Raw genomic sequence first — 17,058 nt, 5'->3', positions numbered from 1 at the left:
TCCACGAACACCTCCTCACTGACTTGCTCTTCTTGCACTATTTTTTATATATTTCTTATTGTAACTTAGTATTGTATTGCAGTGTACTGCTGTTGCTGAAAAAAAAACATATTTCATGACATATGTCTGATTCTGATTCTGACGGGTTTGTTAACTTAATTAAAAAAAACAAACACGCATAAGATTTCCATAAGTTCATCAGAAGTTATAGGCAAAATTGAGATCTAGTGATCAAGCTGTGGCCAAGGGTAATTGGTAAATGTAGGGCAGTGTGCAATAATAAATAGATGGGGTGGCTGATGAAGAGAAACCTAAATGAAAAGTAAGGGGCATGTCAGCGGATAAGGTAGTGTATTAATACCGAAGGAGAATACAAAAAAAACTGGTTTGACAAATGCCTGGTTAACAAATAGAGAGGCTCTATTTCTATAAGCTTGAGTAGCACAGAAATGTTACAACTATATCTTTGAGATCTGGGACATTACAAATGTAACTTCTTGTGGGAAGGCTGAAGATCACTGGCGACAAAATATTATATGGTTAGTTATATTCTCGTTATCTAACCAACGTTAAAAAATTTTCCTCAAGGGTTATTTATTACATGAAAACTGAAGTATGAAGTTTCGAAACTTCAGTATGATATTTTAGGTCATTTACTTTAAAATCCGCTATTCATTGAAACACCACCAGCATATTAAGGTTACGTGTCAATCGGCTTGACAGCCAATGTGGATCTTGTCAAATTAGCAAATAAACCATGCGTTTTCAAATTGGGAATGATGTACAGTGTTTGGAGGAGAGAGAGGTCCAGATGAACTTACAACCTTACTGCAATGTCCAAGAGTACTTCCAGTTAAACATTAATAGTTCATAACAGAATAATGGATTGAGAGCGTAATCACCAATTATCCAAGTTGAGAATCGTGTTAAAAATACAGTTACACATTATTGCCTTAAAATACCATAAGAACACTGTTCTCTTGGCAGTATTTGGCTTTGGGACTTGTTGCTCACTGACTGATAAAACTGTCCACAGAAAGATGGCCAGTGAAATTATGCAGAAAGCATCCTGCCCAGTTGCATCATGACCTGGTATGTCAAGTGCTCTGCTCATAACTGCAAGACACTGCAGAGAGTTGTGGCCATCACAGAAACTGGCCTCCCCTCCATGGACTCTACCCTTCTTGCTGCCTCAGCAATCAAGGACCCCACCCAGCTCTAACATTCTCTCTTCTCTAACCCCCTTTTGGGCAAAAGTTACAAAAGCCTGAAAACAGGGATCACTAGGCTCAAGGACAGCTTCTAAGCTGCTGTCATAAGACTATTGAATGGTTACCTATTATTTTATATAAGCATCCGTTAGTCTCGTGAGACCATGGATTTGTGCCTTGGAAGGTTTCCAGGGCGCAGGCCTGGGCAAGGTTGTATGGAAGACTGGCAGTTGCCCATGCTGCAAGTCTCGCCTCTCCACACCACCGATGTTGTCCAAGGGGAGGGCACTAGGGCCGATACAGCTTGGCACCGGTGTTGTCGTAGAGCAATGTGTGGTTAAGTGCCTAGCTTAAGGACATAAAATGCTGCCTCAGCTGAGGCTCGAGTTAGCGACCTTCAGATCACTAGACCAACGCCTTAACCACTTGGCCACGCGCCAACGCAGTTACCTATTATGATAGGCTTGATTCTTGACTTCACAATCTACCACATTTTGGTCTTGCACCTTATTGTCTACCTGCACAGCACTTTCTCAGTAGTACATTATTGTGCATTTTGTTATTGTTTTCCATTGTGCTATCACAATGAACTGTTATAATGAATTGATCTCTATGCAAGATAGGTTTTTCATTGTACTCTGGAGCTTGTGACAATAATAAACCAATTTACCACTCAGTTAAATGTATAAAAGAATCACGAGGTTCTGCACTCTTGTGCAAAGTTGGCTTAAAGAATTAATACATCAATTTTCCAGTCAACTATGAATGAAATTCATTGTTGCTAGTGTAGCTAGGGTGATCTTCTCAAGCTTACATCTATCAAGGAATACAATCTTCACATTCTTGAAGAGTTCCTTTAACAATCACAATACTATAGAAAGGGTGCAGAGGAGATTTACAAGGATGTTACCTGGATTGGAGAGCGTGCCTTATGAGAATAGGTTGAGTGAAATTGGTCTTTTCTCCTTGGAGCGACGGAGGATGAGAGGTGACCTAATAGAGGTGTATAAGATCATGAGGGCCATTGAGTGTGTGGAGAGCCAAAGGCTTTTTCCCGTGGCTGAAAAGGCTACCATGAGGAAGCATAGATTTTGAGGTGCTTGGAAGAAGGTACAGAGGGGATGTCCGAGGTAAGTTTTTCACACGTAGAATGGTGGGTGCATGGAATGCACTGCCAGTGACAGTGGTAGCGTTGGATACAATAGGGTCTTTTAAGAGATTCTTAGATGGGTACATAGAGCTTAGCAAAATAGAGGGCTGTGCAGTAGGGAAATTCTAGGCAGCTACATGATTGGCACAACATTGTGCAATGTCCTGTAGATTTTTTATGTTTCTAATTCCATGAGCATAATATGAACCTGAAGCAAAGTAAACATAACTTTTATCAAACCACAAGTTAACTATCTGGGATTGAAATTGATTGTCTTTGGTTGAAGGCCAAGGTCAAAATCATTGTAAAGGCAGAGACAAATCACGGCAGATCTGATTCTTTTCACACGTGGTTTAGGATTCCTCAGAGACTTTACAGGACTTGGTAATAGTTCTTGCACACTAGTGCACCAACTGCTTGGCAAAAATGAAAAACAAAAGGCAGAGTGATGATCAACAGAGAAATGAGCTGGTAGATCAATTGTATAAATTAGTGTAGCTAAATGGGAAAAGAGCCAAGGAGAAGTAAATGGAAATGTGGGAATAGCTTGTAAAGTTGCAGGAAAATAGTAAGGGAATTGCACTGATGGGATTGCCCAGTGGGTCAAATGGTAGTATTTTGTGTTTTTATAAGTAAGATAGTTGAGAGTGCAACTTATCTAAGCAGAGTTTATGTGCTGGATGCTTATCAGAATGTTATGACACAACAAAAGCGTTGGAGTTTGTGCATGCTATTTTAAGATAAGGCGTGGATGCTGCTATGCTGGAATGCTGGCCAAGAGAAGCTCAGCTACAGTACTTGTCTCCCACATTTCAAAAAAGTGAACAGAATTAACTGTGTACAAAATAATGAGCTTAGTTCAAGTTCAGTTGTCAATCATGCACATGAATGTAGCCAAATTAAACAGCGTTCCTCTAGGGCCAAGGGCAAGATTGTAAATTAAGAATAAAGGGATTTCAGCAGCTTCTGTTAGATGTGTCACAAAATGTCTGTTCACCAGTGTTGGTCCAAGAGCCATGATTTCCAACATGACAGCTTCCAGACTGCTGAGACAAGCGGTTTTGTAATCCCAACTTGAAATTGCGACTCAGTTGCTGATGCTGCAATACAGTCTGACACAAGCAAAGGTTCTGATGAGGGATAGATCCTCCTGGTCTCGTTCTATTAATATCAAACCATCTTTCCATGTTCTCATTTTCTGCAGATCCTGTTATGCACGTGGAACATTTTGTTTATAAGACATTGTTTTGAATCTCCAGGTGCCTCTCCATATTTTTTGTGGAGTTCCAGAATTACTTTGCTCAGGATTATGCAATGACAGCGTGGGTACACTCCACTGTTGACTGCACTACAATGGTGTTTGGTGAGTGTACATTACTTCCATTCAAACTTCAGACTCCCTACTAACACTAGACAGCAATTTTTCATGGAGTTGCAATTTAAATATATGTTCTGAGACACAGCAGATTAACCATAGGCATTTGTTTGCATTAAATCTATGAGATAATCATAATCATTTCCACTATTATTTATATTAGAATTTTGCATACAATTTCTGATTTACAAGAAAATGTTATAAAAACAAGGTTAATTCAGCTCTTGCCTAAGTTTATTGTCTACAGTGTCCATGAATTATTCCCAAATCCTTTCTTTTTAGAGCACCAGGGCAAATGATTATCAGCAGCCCATTGGATTAAAAGTGGTTTTTCGGAATCTCTTGATATCACAAGGCCTCCTGAAGTCTTTCTGGAGCTTTACCTCATCAGTTTGTCTAACATCTTGCTCATAAAGGATCTAGTGCTTTCCTGGTGTATACGACAAATAAACTCTCAGGCTTCCAGATGGGTGCAGGTATCAACTTTAATCAGTGAAACCTGCATCAAGGAGCACAGAAGATGTATCAGTTTGTGTTACCCAGAGAAACTAGCGGTAGCAGAGCATGTCATTCGTGATAGCTATAGGATTGACTTTGGCACAGAACTATTGCACTGTGCCAGTGGCTTTTGGGACAGCCTGGTGAAGGAAGCCATTGAAATAAAATTAGAGGAAAAGAATTTTAACAGACATAGATCTTGCTCTAAGTAAAAACTGGAAATCAATTGGAAACAAGGTGGACAACAGAAACATGATTGGATGAGGACTAACCAATCAGGAGGGAAGGATGATGGGGGTATAAATACTACCGGACTAGACATGCCCAGGCATCATCCCTGATGAAGATGGCACAGTTTGTCATCGAACCATTGGTTAAAATCGATACCTGTACCTGGCTGGAAGCTTGAGAAGATTTGATTCATCTTGTTCATATTTCATTTGGGAAGGGGTTGTGGAAAAACAGGATTTTGTGAAGAGGAAGTAATAAATCTCCTACAAAACCATTATACCATTTCATCCATTGAGTATGCTCTGCCATTTCATCATAGCTGATTTATTACTTCTCTCAAACCCATTTTCCTGCCTTCTCTCCTAAATCTTAGACACCCTTACTAATCAAGAACCTATCAGCCTTCGCTTGCCATCTGTGGCAATAAATTCCACAGATTCACCACCCTTAGGCTGAAAAAATTACTTCTCATCTCTGTTCTAATGGAACATCCTTGTATTCTGAGGCTGTGTCCTCCGGTCCATGACATCCCCACTATTGCACAATTTTACTGGGGACAAGACAGTTCTCTTGACTAAAAACTCTTTAAAAAGTCCTTCTGTTAATACCTTCATTATAAGGATGGGCATTACCCGTGAACTGCTGTAGGCTGAGTGAGATACAGAGCAGCTGTAGGGTGATGTATCAACAAATTTCCAACACAGAAAGAATGCCGAGCAAATCCTATTTGCCTAGTTGAAGGGAAATATATCCATCCTTCTGGATTAGAGGCTTACAATTAAATCATTATGTAGTGACTTTTCACAATCGACAAATGAAAATTTTGAATTAAAATGCCAGCCACAGTCCAGGTTTTGAATGTACTGAAGGAATTATGACTGTCCAATCCTGATTTTATATTCGTAGTTTTCAGGAAAAAAACTTTGCATTAAAGATTATATCCTATTCATGCAATTATGTTCTATTTTATGAGTGATTCTGTAACTGTGGTATGGTAGCATATTTTTTGTTATAGGTTCATTAACTGATGATCTGGAGAACTGAGTTCAAATCCCATTGCATCAATTGTGGTTTGATGATTGGTTGTCTGCCATATCCAATGGTGGAAGATTTGTGCAGTTCTTCTATGATGTGAAGTGCTCAGAGAAACTTGTGCAGGAGACTTCTTAAAGTGGAAAAGTTGTTGCACTGGAACAGTTCTATTCTCTCAACCTCAGAAGTCTGGGCCCAGTGGCACGAGTAGTGATCACAACTGGGCTCTTGGTGGCAGTGGATGACTTGGCTCCGTGCCTTGCGGTGCCCTTCGCTCTCCACAAAGCATTGCGGAACCACCTTCTTGGCCATTGGATCTCAGCTGTCTAGTCCTGTGGAGTGACTATATGCATTCTAGGATAGGCATCCCTTATCTCACTGGGATATGAGGCCTGTTGGATACCCTGGTTTAACCCACCTGTCGACATGGTGCACTAGTGGAGAGGACCATGAAGTGGATGGATGGAAAATCAGGTCCTGTTTCACCAATTTCTGTTGTGTATCATTGCAGCAATGTAGATGGAGGCCAGAGTGGGAATGGGATGGCAAATTATAGTGACAGGTGATGAGAGTTCAGGCCATTCATATGTACTCTATGGAGATATTCTGTGGAAGTGGACAACTGGATTCATAATTATTGCAATTCTGGACAGGGAGGGGAATGTGTTTCTGAAGGTGGCAGGAATTATGGGGGCTGATCCATTGGATGTGACAACAATTAAGGTGTAAGGTGAGGAGAATTGTAGCCTGTTTCTGGCTGGAAACAGGGGGAGGGAGAGCAGATGAGATGAAATATGGTTGAAAGCCATGAGGGGAAGGAAGGAGGAAGGGAACATTTTAAAATGTGAAAGTGAGATCAGGATGGAAATAGCAGCAAATTATTCAAGTTGAACCTCTGTCTTATATATCAATCAGTTTTTAAATACTTATCCTGACTACTTTGCTGTACAGCCCTAGTTCCCATTCTCTGCAGCTTCAAAGTTGACTGCATTTCCATTTTATTCTGATAAGGGTCCTTGACCTGAAACATCGATACTCTTTCCTTCCCCACTCTTGCTACTTGACCTGCCGAGCACTTCCAAGGTTAGCTATTTCTGTTTTAGTTTTCTAGCAGCTGCAATATCTTGCTTCAGTGAACGACAGGAACTTCTCACAAATAGAAATTAAATACTCCCACAGCCAGATGATCAGGTGGAAGGGAGCTGTGTAATCCTGTCACACCCAGTCTTGGATTAGGAAGACGCTCTATGTGAATTCCCTCACGGTGAAGCTTAGCGGGTGGATGCCAATGCAGTGGCCATGATGAAACATCCTTCAGCCTGAAGGGAGAGCAGATAATCCATTTCACAAGCAGGTTTTAATATCACCGGCATGAATCATGAAATTTGTTGTCTGCGGCAGCGATAAAACACAATACATAATAAAAAAAGTAGTGAGGTAGTGTTCTGGAGTTCAATGTCCATTCAGAAATCAGATGGCAGAGAGGAAGAAGTTGTTCTTGAATAATTGAGTGGGTACCTTCAGGCTTCTGTACCCCCTTCCTCACGGCAACAATAAGAACGAGGCATGACTTGGATGATGGAGGGGGGGTCCTTAATGATGGACGCCGCTTTGAGGCATCGTCCCTTGAGGCTGTCCTGGATACTGCAGAGACTATTGCCCATGGTGGAGCTGACGTGGTTTACAACTCTCACCTTCGTTTGAAATACTCCATCACAGAAACCAATCTTTGGCCAGTTTGATGCACTCCATAGGGCATTAACTGAGAATACAGCTTATACCAAACGCACTGAAATCCAACAGGAACTTTAATGAGAAAATAAGAAATGGGGGCAAATTTGATGCTGCCCTGGCAATTAAGATAACAAACGTTTATGGCCTCAAATTGCATATTATGAAAAATACATTTACATAATTTTGTCAATGCCGGTAATAGAATGCACAAAATGCAGTAAATTAGTTTATGGATTTGTTTTTTGGATGATTATCAGGTTAGCCTTGCTTGTGCCAGTTTGCATTCCCTTAACACTGCCAACCTTAAAGATTAACTTTATTTGTCACATGTACATTGAAACTTACAGTGCAATGTGTCCTTTACATCAACGATCAACGTTTGATAGGTTTCAGTGAGATCCCCTTCATTCTTCTGAATTGGGCACCGAGGATTGAGCATTTAAGGAGCATCTGAACTGAGGTTTGGTGCTCAATCATAAGCCAACTAGTGGTTTTGTCTAGTGTTTGCTTTGTGCTCTGATTTTTGATCCAGTTTGCAACTGTGTCTTGCTCCCAGTCTCAGATGCTCCACCATTTGGGTCCAAACCATTTTCAAGAACTATCATCACAGTACGATTGAGCCAGTATGGACCCAGTGGGCATCAGAGTCTTTTGTTCACTGTGACCAGCCACAGCGAAGATATTTCCCAGAAGAGCCTGGAGCTACATGACCTCCAGGTAGCCACGGACCAACTTTTGCCAGGAGAAGGCCAGAGCCGCTTGGGAGAACCAGTTGGTCCCTCTCCGGAACCGGTACTTCTTCCAACCCTGGGGAGATTTGATTGAAACCTGGGTTTGAGCTTCCCTTCAGAGCGTGGAAAAGTGGCCTTCATTGTCTCTCTTCTGGCTGGGAGAGCCCTGGCCTGGGCCACTGTGCATTGGCAATGCAGGTCGGAGAGTTGCTCGGACTCTGAGGAATTCATGGTCGCCATGAGGGAGCAGTTTCATAACCCTGTCGGAGCCAGCCAAGCCTCAGAACACCTGATAAGGTTCTACAGGGGGACAGTCAGTGGCTGACTACGTGGGCTAGGAACCTGAGGCAGGTGAAGGCTTTTGCGGACACTGGGACAGTGGGTAGTTTTCTGGATAGAGGAACCACCTGTCAGTTTGACATACTGCTGTGAGAGTTGGATTCAGTCCTTGCCTGTAACTGTCTTGGACAGCCGCTCACTGGGTTTCAGGCTGATCCAGCAACCGACTGTGGCATTCCAAATGAAGATTCAATGCAATACATAATATAGAAGAAAAGTAACAATAAGTAATCAACTACAGTGTACGTATATTGAATAGACTAAAAACCGTGCAAAAAACAAGTAATATATATAAAAAAGGTGAGGTAGTGTTCAAGGGTTCAATGTCCATTTCAGAATCGGATGGCAGAGGGGAGGAAGCTGTTCCTGAGTCGCTGACTGAGTGTGTGCCTTCAGGCTTCTGTACCTCCTACCTGATGGTAACAGTGAGAAAAGTGCATGCCCTGGGTGCTGGAGGTCCTTAATAATGGACTCTGCCTTTCCGAGACACCACTCCCTGAAGATATTCCGGGTACAAGATGGAGCCGACTAAATTTACAACTCTCTGCAGCTTCTTTTGGTCCTGTTTGGTCCCCTCCATACCAGACAGTGATGCAGCCTGTCAGAATGCTCTCCACAGTACATCTATAGAAGTTTTTGAATGTATTTGTTGACATACCAAATCTCTTCAAACTCTTAATGAAGTATAGTCGCTGTCTTGCCTTCCTTATAACTCCATCGATATGTTGGAACCAGGTTAAATCCTCAGAGACCTTGACACCCAGGAACTTGAAACTGTTCACCCTCTCCACTTCTGATCCCTCTATAAGGTTTGGTATGTGCTTCTTTGTCTTGCCCTTCCTGAAGTCTACAATCAGCTCTTTCGTCTCACTGACGTTGAGTGCCAGGTTGTTGCTGTGGCACCACTCCACAAGTTGGCATATCTCGCTCCTGTACGCCCTCTCATCACTATCTGAGATTCTACCAACAATAGTTGTATCATCAGCAAATTTATAGATGGTATTTGAGCCATGCCTAACCACATACTCGTGGGTATAGAGAGAGTAGAGCAGTGGGCTAAGCACACATCTCTGAAATGCACCAGTGTTGATCGTTAGCGAGGGGGAAATGTTATCACCAATCCACATAGGTTGTGGTCTTCTGTTTAGGAAGTCGACAATCCATTTGCAGAGGGAGGTACAGAGGTCCAAGTTCTGTAGCTTCTCAATCAGGATTGTGGGAATGATGGTATTAAATGCTGAGCTATAGTCAATGAACAGCATCCTGACATGGGTGTTTGTGTTGTCCAGGTGGTCTAAAGCTGTGTGAAGAGCCATTGAGATTGCGTCTACCGTTGACCTATTGTGCCAATACACAAATTGCAATGGTTCCAGGTCCTTACTGAGGCAGGAGTTCAATCTAGTCATGACCAACCTCTCAAAGCATTTCATCACTGTCGATGTGAGTGCTGCTGGGCGATCTTCGGCACTGGTATAATTTTTGCCTTTTTGAAGCAAGTGGGAACTTCCATCTGTAGCAGTGTGAGGTTGAAAATGTCCTTGAATACTCCTGCCAGTTGGTTGGCACAGGTTTTCAGAGCCTTACCAGGTGCTCCATCGGGACCTTCCACCTTACAAGGGCTCCCTTGTCAGTCAGGGTTGCGTCATCCTGTCTTTAGAATACTACTTCTTTGGGATCTATGTATCCTGTGCCTTCCAGATTTGTCCCTGAAACTCCAGCCATTGCTGCTCTGCTGTCATCCCTGCTTGTGTCCCCTTCCAATCAACTGGCTAGCTCCTCTCTTGTACCTCTGTAGTTCCGTTTACTCCACTGTAAAACTGATACATCTAGCTTTAGCTTCACCTGTCAGATTGCAGGGTGAATTCTATCACGTTATGATCCCTGGCCTTTAAGGGTTTCCTTTACTTTGAACTGTCTGGTCAATTCCAGTTCATTGCACGACACCCAATCCTGAATAACTGTTCCCCAGTGGGCTCAACTACAAGCTGCTCCAAAAAGCCGTCTTGTAAGCATTCTACAAATCCCCCCTCTTTGGATCCAGCACCAACCTGATTTTCCCAATCTACCTGCATATTAAAATGCCCCATGACTATCGTAACATTCCTCTTTGACATACATTTTTGATCTTCCATTGGAATTTATAGCCACATCTTTGCTACTGTTCGGTTTATAATTCCCATCAGGATGTTTTTACCCTTGTAGTTTCTTAGTTCTACCCACAACAATTCTACAGTTTATAATCCTATGTCACCTCTTTCTAAGGGTTGGATTAGATCTTTTGCCATCAGAGACACCCCACCCCCTCTCCCTACCTGTCTGTCCTTTCAACACAATGTGCGTCCTTGGACGTTCAGCTCCCAGTTATTATCTTCTTTCAGTCATGCTTCAGTGATGCCCAAAAAAATCATACATGCCAATCCGTTACTGTGCTACTTTATTCTATATACTGTGTGCATTCGAATATTACATGTTGAGTCCTGAATTTATTATCTTTTTTGATTCTGTCCCCCTTTTACATTGCAACTCATCCTATTGACTGCAATTTTGTCCTATTATCAGCCTGTCCTTGCCAGCAGTCTCACGACACACTGCCTCCGTTTGTAAGCCAACTGCTCCATTCTCAGCCTTATTACCCCAGTTCCCATACCCCTGCCAAATTAGTTTAGACCTTCTGAACAGCTCTATCAAATCAGCTCGCAAGGATATTGGTCCCCCCTTGGGTTCAGGTGTAACCTGTCCCTTTTGTGCAGGTTGTTCCCTTCCCCACAGGAGATCCCAATGATCCATAAATCTTCAACCTCTGCCCCTGCTCCAGTTCCTCAGCCACGCATTCATCCTCCAAATGCTCCTATTCTTACCCCACCTGGCACGTGGCACTGGCAGAAATCCGGAGATTACTTTCCTTTTCAGCTTTCTACCTAGCTCCCTGAAATCTCTCTTCAGGGCCTCCTTGCCTTTCCTGCCTCTGTCACTGTTGCCAATATGTACCAGGACTTCTGGCTGCTCACACTCCCCCTTTGAGAATGCTGTGATCGGAGACATCCATGTCCCTGGCACTGGGGAGGCAGCATACCATCCGGGTGTCCCAATCACGCCCACAGAATCTCATCCCTTTTCCTCTAGGTATGGAATCTCCTATCGCTACTGCAGTCCTTTTCACCTCTCTTCTGGTCACAGCGCCAGAGACACAGTTGCAGTGGCTCCCTCAATAGCGTAAGTCATCCTCCTCAGTAGTATTGAAAACAGTATACTTATTATCGAGGAGAACAGCCACAGGGGTACTCTCTACAAGCTGCCCTTATGCACTTTTGTCCTGGCAGTCATCCAGTTACCTGCTTCCTGCAACCTAGGGGTGACTACTTCCCCTGTAGCTCCTATCTACCATCTCCTCATTCTCTCACATGAGCAGAAGGTCATTGAGCTGCATCTCCTTAACACGGTCTCTAAGGAGCTGCAGCTCAGTGCATATGTGGTAATCCAGGAGGCTGGAGGTCTCCCAGAATTCCCACATTTCGCACAAAGCCATTTTCACTGCACTAACTGTGCCCTAATAGATGAGGAATGAGGAATGAAGAAGAAACTTACCAGGTACTTGTCTGGCACAAGCCTGAGGAGCAAAAGCCAGAACCTCCCCACTCTACCACCGGCCCACTCACACAGTGACAGCTCCGCTTGCCCCTGCCTTGCTAATGAATCCTGTTCACTGATTGGGCGCAGTTCAAACTCCGAAAAATGCCACAAAGTACTGCTTTTTTAGTCTTCCATCGTGGACCTGCGTAAAGGCGCTTCGTCATCTTGTCCTCCATTCACTGATCGGAAATAGCTCAAACTCAAATAATGGTTGGACATCCGATGTGGGATTTAAACCTCATTTTTCATTTTATTGATCTCAGTACCATGTGAATTGGTGTCAGAGGTTTATAGCCAAGTGCTTTTACTTTGTATCCTTGACCTAAAGACAGGCTCGATGATTTTAGTTAATTATTCTTCACCAGCACCACTCAGTAACAGTATTGCCAATACTCTGAATAGAGCTTGGCATAGCCTATTACATTGTTGTTTAATGTATAACAGAGAATGAATTTATGCCTTGTTTTTTGTCTATAGTAATGAAAATTGGACTAAAATCCTGCTGAGGATTGCAAGATTCTGAAAATGACCTCTTGCAACCTTCAGCTTTAACAAAAATTGCTGAAGTTAAAAAATATGGCTTGGTTACTGCATCACTGAATCCATGCTCATCAATAATTGTACTTTCTATCTACTGTTCAATTGTTGTATGATTCCTTTCACTTGTTTTTCAAGTATGCACATACCACTCTGATGTAATGATTAAAAGGAGTGGGAACTCTGAACAGCAGTAATTAAAAGATGAAGTGGAGATGGTGAATAGCATTGGGTGTGGGTCCTCTGCCAGCTTATTCTGACTTGATCCAGTGTCAGTGGCATACAATTTATAAGTGTGTAGCTCCTGCAATGGCTTGAGCACTTAAAAGCTGCTGATGCCTATTGTGATGTTTTCCCCAAATAAAACCATAAGTAGTTTCAGGAGGCCTGCAGAGCAAATGAATTAATTTCAAAGTTCAAAGTAAATTTATTACCAAAGTAGGTATATGTTCCATCTGCTACTCTTAAGATTCATTTTCTTGCAGGCATTTATCGTGGAACAAAGTAGTAGAATAGAATCAGTGAAAAACTGCACACAGAGTGTAACAATCCAATGTGTAAAGGAAGACACTATGCAAAAATAAAAAAAAACAAATAAGTTTATCATTTCCTGTACACAACTGTAATGAGAACAAAATAATTGTTACTCTGGATCAGATGCAATACAACAAAAACACAAGATAAAGAACACAATACTAAAAATGTGCACACACAATAAATATAAATACATAACATAGCTTATATACATTGATTGTTCATAAAGTGACGCTAGTCTGTACATAAGACGGCTGACAGGAAATAATAAAGTAGTGGTGAAGGTGTTGATCAGACTCACTGGTTGGAGAGAATAGCTGTTTTTGAATCTGGTGGTCCTGGTGTGAAGGCTACTCATAGCTTCCTAATGGGAGTGGGGTAAACAGTCGATGCGCCGAGTGTGTGGGTTCTTTCATGATTTTACTGTTATTATTTATAATAAATAAATAAAGCCAAGCACATGAGTGAAGAGTACTTGAAAGTGAGTCTATAATTTTCATGCCATAACTACACTTGTTAAAAGTAAAGTGTTCACTGTGCCCCACGTTGCTACTAGAAATCATTGGGCTACCATGCTTATTTCAGTGATAGTCCACATGTGGCAGCAAGCTCACCAATTCATGGACCAAACCCCTGGTTAGCTTTGCACTATTAATGACATCATCATGTCCACACAGTTCTCAAGCACTAGTGGCATTGCAACTGGAGATTTCTATTCAAATTTCTGGAAACGTGTGTTCCAATCTCGTAAGCAACTTTGTAGTATTGTACTCTGAGAAAGATTGATTGTTGTACAGGGATGCTGAGAAAGGTTGTGTCATGCAATCATTGAGGTCCACTTGCCCATATTAAAGTAAGAACATCAGCTCTGCCCTGGTTCTCCTGCACACTGCAGGGCAGTTCACCACAGCTAATTATCTGCCAATTAGTACACCTATGGAGCATGGGAGGAAGCCAGAACACCCACAGAAACCCAAACAGTCACAGTGAGAATGTGCAAACTCCACACTGAGTGCATTGTATTTCTTCTTGGAAACAAATCTGAGGAGACAAGCCCTCTGACCCCCTTCTGTAAGGATGATTCACTGTTGCTCCTGATTTTCTGCTCTTGGAGGGCTGGAGCTCTTGTGTGTTAGCGATTGAAGCCTCTGTTGACTTTTGGAAGAAAAGAAAGCCTCACCACCAAAATGATCTGCAATCGCCACTGACGTTGCAGCCTAAAGTTCACAGAGGCTGTGCTCTTAATGGCTCCCCAGCAAATGTGCAAATAATTAATGATTCCAATATCTAGTGCATATGCATGGCTTGTCTTGTTCTTCAGATCCTTTCTCAGTGTTAGAGTCATGCTATGCGGTAATTGAATCAGATTCACAAGGGACTAAGCTATGTGTTGCATAGCAATGGCCACCAACTGTTTGCTCTGGTGTGTGCTCATGACTCCATGGTATCGTGTGATCAAATGTGTTATGTGTATTAAGTATATCTTTAGCAATGGGAGAACAGCATCTCACAGGCTTTGTATACATGAGTAACTCTCCAAGATACAGAATATTGTAAGGAAATGAGTGGAATTAGTTGGAATAGAGCCATAAATATAGTACCAACAGTTTAAAAAAAGTCCTAAAGTATGATGGCATCGACCGTATTATTTAATGCACTGGTTCTAAAATGCATGGAGAATTGTGATCTGTTTTATTAGATTTTATTGTATGTAGCCTGCAAATGCAGCAACAATGCATGACTTTCATTACCTCTGTCTTCTATTCTGTTTAGCTCCCATTGGGAGTATAATTAGTAACCGTTATTCTACTCGTGTGGCGGTAATTCTTGGAGGAATATTGGCTACTCTTGGCCTCATTCTCAGTTCATTCGCAACTTGCCTGGCGTATCTGTATCTCTCACTGGGAGTCCTGACTGGTAAGAAACATATACCACACTGTAAATTGGAAATTAAAACGTGCAGATGCTGAAAATCTGAAAGAAAAGTAAGAACTGCTGGAAATGTTCAGTAGGAAAGCACCATCTACGGAAAGAAAACAGAATTTATGTTTTAGATCAAAGATCTTTCATCAAAACTCAGTCCACATTGGGAACAATTTACAGTCAACAATTAACCTACCCCTCTGAGGGATGTGGGAGAAACCTAGGCTACTCAGAGGAAGACCACAAGCTCCCAGAGAGAATGTGTGAGCTGCACACAGAGGCTGTCGTGGAACCATTGTCACTGAGACTGGGCAGCAGCAACACTGACTGTTGCACCACTGTGTCACCCATGAACTTAATTATATGAATGATATTTTGCTCAGCTACTGTTATAAAATTCAGAGTCACTTTGTTTTGTTGCACTTTCATTTAAATATGGTTGTACAGAGCTGTCAAATGAAGAAAACTTGCTAGTCCCGTATTGTTTAATTAATATATAATTGAATGAGAAAGCAAACAACAGAAGATTTGCAGATGTAGTTCTGCCTATTTTGTGTTGGCATCACCATTTGGGGAAAACTACTTTTGCTTGAATATTTTTTTACTGGGAAAACTGTTTCCTTAGTATCAAGATAGGACCAGAAAGAATACTGCCAGTTTCTAAGCTGATAACTCTGTGGTGACTTTGTAGTTGCTCTCACCAATTAACTGGACTCTGAAAACTCACGCTTGTTGTTCAACCTCACTTTATTTACTTCTGCACAAGGAGACCAGTATGACCCCTGTCACTGCACCATCTGAACTTTGAACAAGGAACTGTCACTTTTATACAGATGTGAATATTAGGTTCCAACTTCTGGTTCACTCTTAAATAAACTTCACTGTAGCTCAGTTAAATATCAAAATTTCTTGCTGTGGGGAGACAATGAGTGAAACTTCTATTCTGACTTTTTTCTGGGCAGCAGGGAAAGGCAGGGCCACTTTTGATCTTGCGGGGGAAGTAGCAGAGCTGGTTCATTGAAAAGGAATTGGACTGTTGCCATATTTGATGCTTCCAGTGTCTGCTGAATCATTACACAGGGAAAGGTCTCAGTCAATCCTGTCTTTGCATCTGCAGTATATGTGGCTCACTTTTCTGTTACTTATTGGTGAAATTTGGCATAGAAATCATCTGTGCTGTGTTTTGGCTCGTAAAATATCATTCTATACTTCCCTTGGACTTTATTTAAAAAGCTAATCAATTGCAAAATTCATTCTTGCCAATTGAAAAGCAGCCTTGTATGGCTTTTGGGAGCTTGGGTGACAGCACTTCTTAAATATCATTTATTTCAATGGTACTGTGGCTAAAGGAAACTTCACACAGAGATGAACAGTCCATGTACAATGCACAAGCTGTAGATCCAATTGCATGCCTTCTCTGCCTGTTAATATCTCTTGAAAGAAATATCCAACCAATGGCTGATGGCAATCTCTCCTTATCCATTCATTCCCCAAAAACATACTTTATTCTAATATATGCACTCGATACAATCAGATCATGTCTTTCTCTGTGTTTGCTGTACCATCTGTTCAATACATTTTCTTACAATGTGTCAATGTCTCTTGTATTTCCTCCTTAAACAATGCGTGCATGAAGCACTTCAGAGGATGTTTTGGGCACAGCCGTTGTGTTCAGTGACAGCAGAATCCTTTGTGCTCCTTCAGAACAGGTGATATGGTAGGTTCTCTAATCTTCACTGTATCCTTTAACAAGTATTTAGCTCCAACTGTCAATTTGGTGAAACATATGCTTTTCTCTCTCTGTGGAAAGAAACTTGAAATGTATTGACAAATTGCAAGAGAACGTGTTGAACATTGGAAAAACATGTAGCAATTGTATGCAACCACTTAGGAAAGTATCCTGATTGGTTGCATTATGGCCTGGTATGGAAACACCAATGCTCAGAAATGGAAAAGTCTACAGAAAATGATGGTACAACCTCGTCCATCAAAGGAATCCCTCCCTACCAATGAGCACATTTACGAGGAGCGCTGCCACAAGAAAGCAGCATCTTTCAAGGACGCTGCCATCCAGACCATGCACCTTCACGACTACCATCAGGCAGGAGGTATAGGAGACTTTGGTCCCACACC

General features: G+C 41.9%; 1 protein-coding gene across 8 annotated transcripts in view; it reads left to right on the top strand.

Moving 5' to 3' along the window:
- LOC140185720 (monocarboxylate transporter 12-like) overlaps positions 1-17,058 on the top strand; it is a 104,893-nt gene that overhangs the window by 70,242 nt on the left and 17,593 nt on the right. For all 8 annotated transcript variants that reach the window (XM_072239286.1, XM_072239287.1, XM_072239285.1 and 5 more), the window contains 2 exons: positions 3,621-3,724; positions 14,776-14,919. In XM_072239286.1, the coding sequence (XP_072095387.1) occupies positions 3,621-3,724; positions 14,776-14,919 (248 nt within the window). The remainder of the gene's footprint in view (positions 1-3,620; positions 3,725-14,775; positions 14,920-17,058) is intronic.

This window comes from Mobula birostris, chromosome 21 (assembly GCF_030028105.1).
Source record: "Mobula birostris isolate sMobBir1 chromosome 21, sMobBir1.hap1, whole genome shotgun sequence".
Taxonomy (NCBI): Eukaryota; Metazoa; Chordata; class Chondrichthyes; order Myliobatiformes; family Myliobatidae; genus Mobula; species Mobula birostris.
The sequence above is the reverse complement of the archived record's forward strand: the minus strand, read 5'-3'. Positions and strand labels throughout refer to the sequence as shown.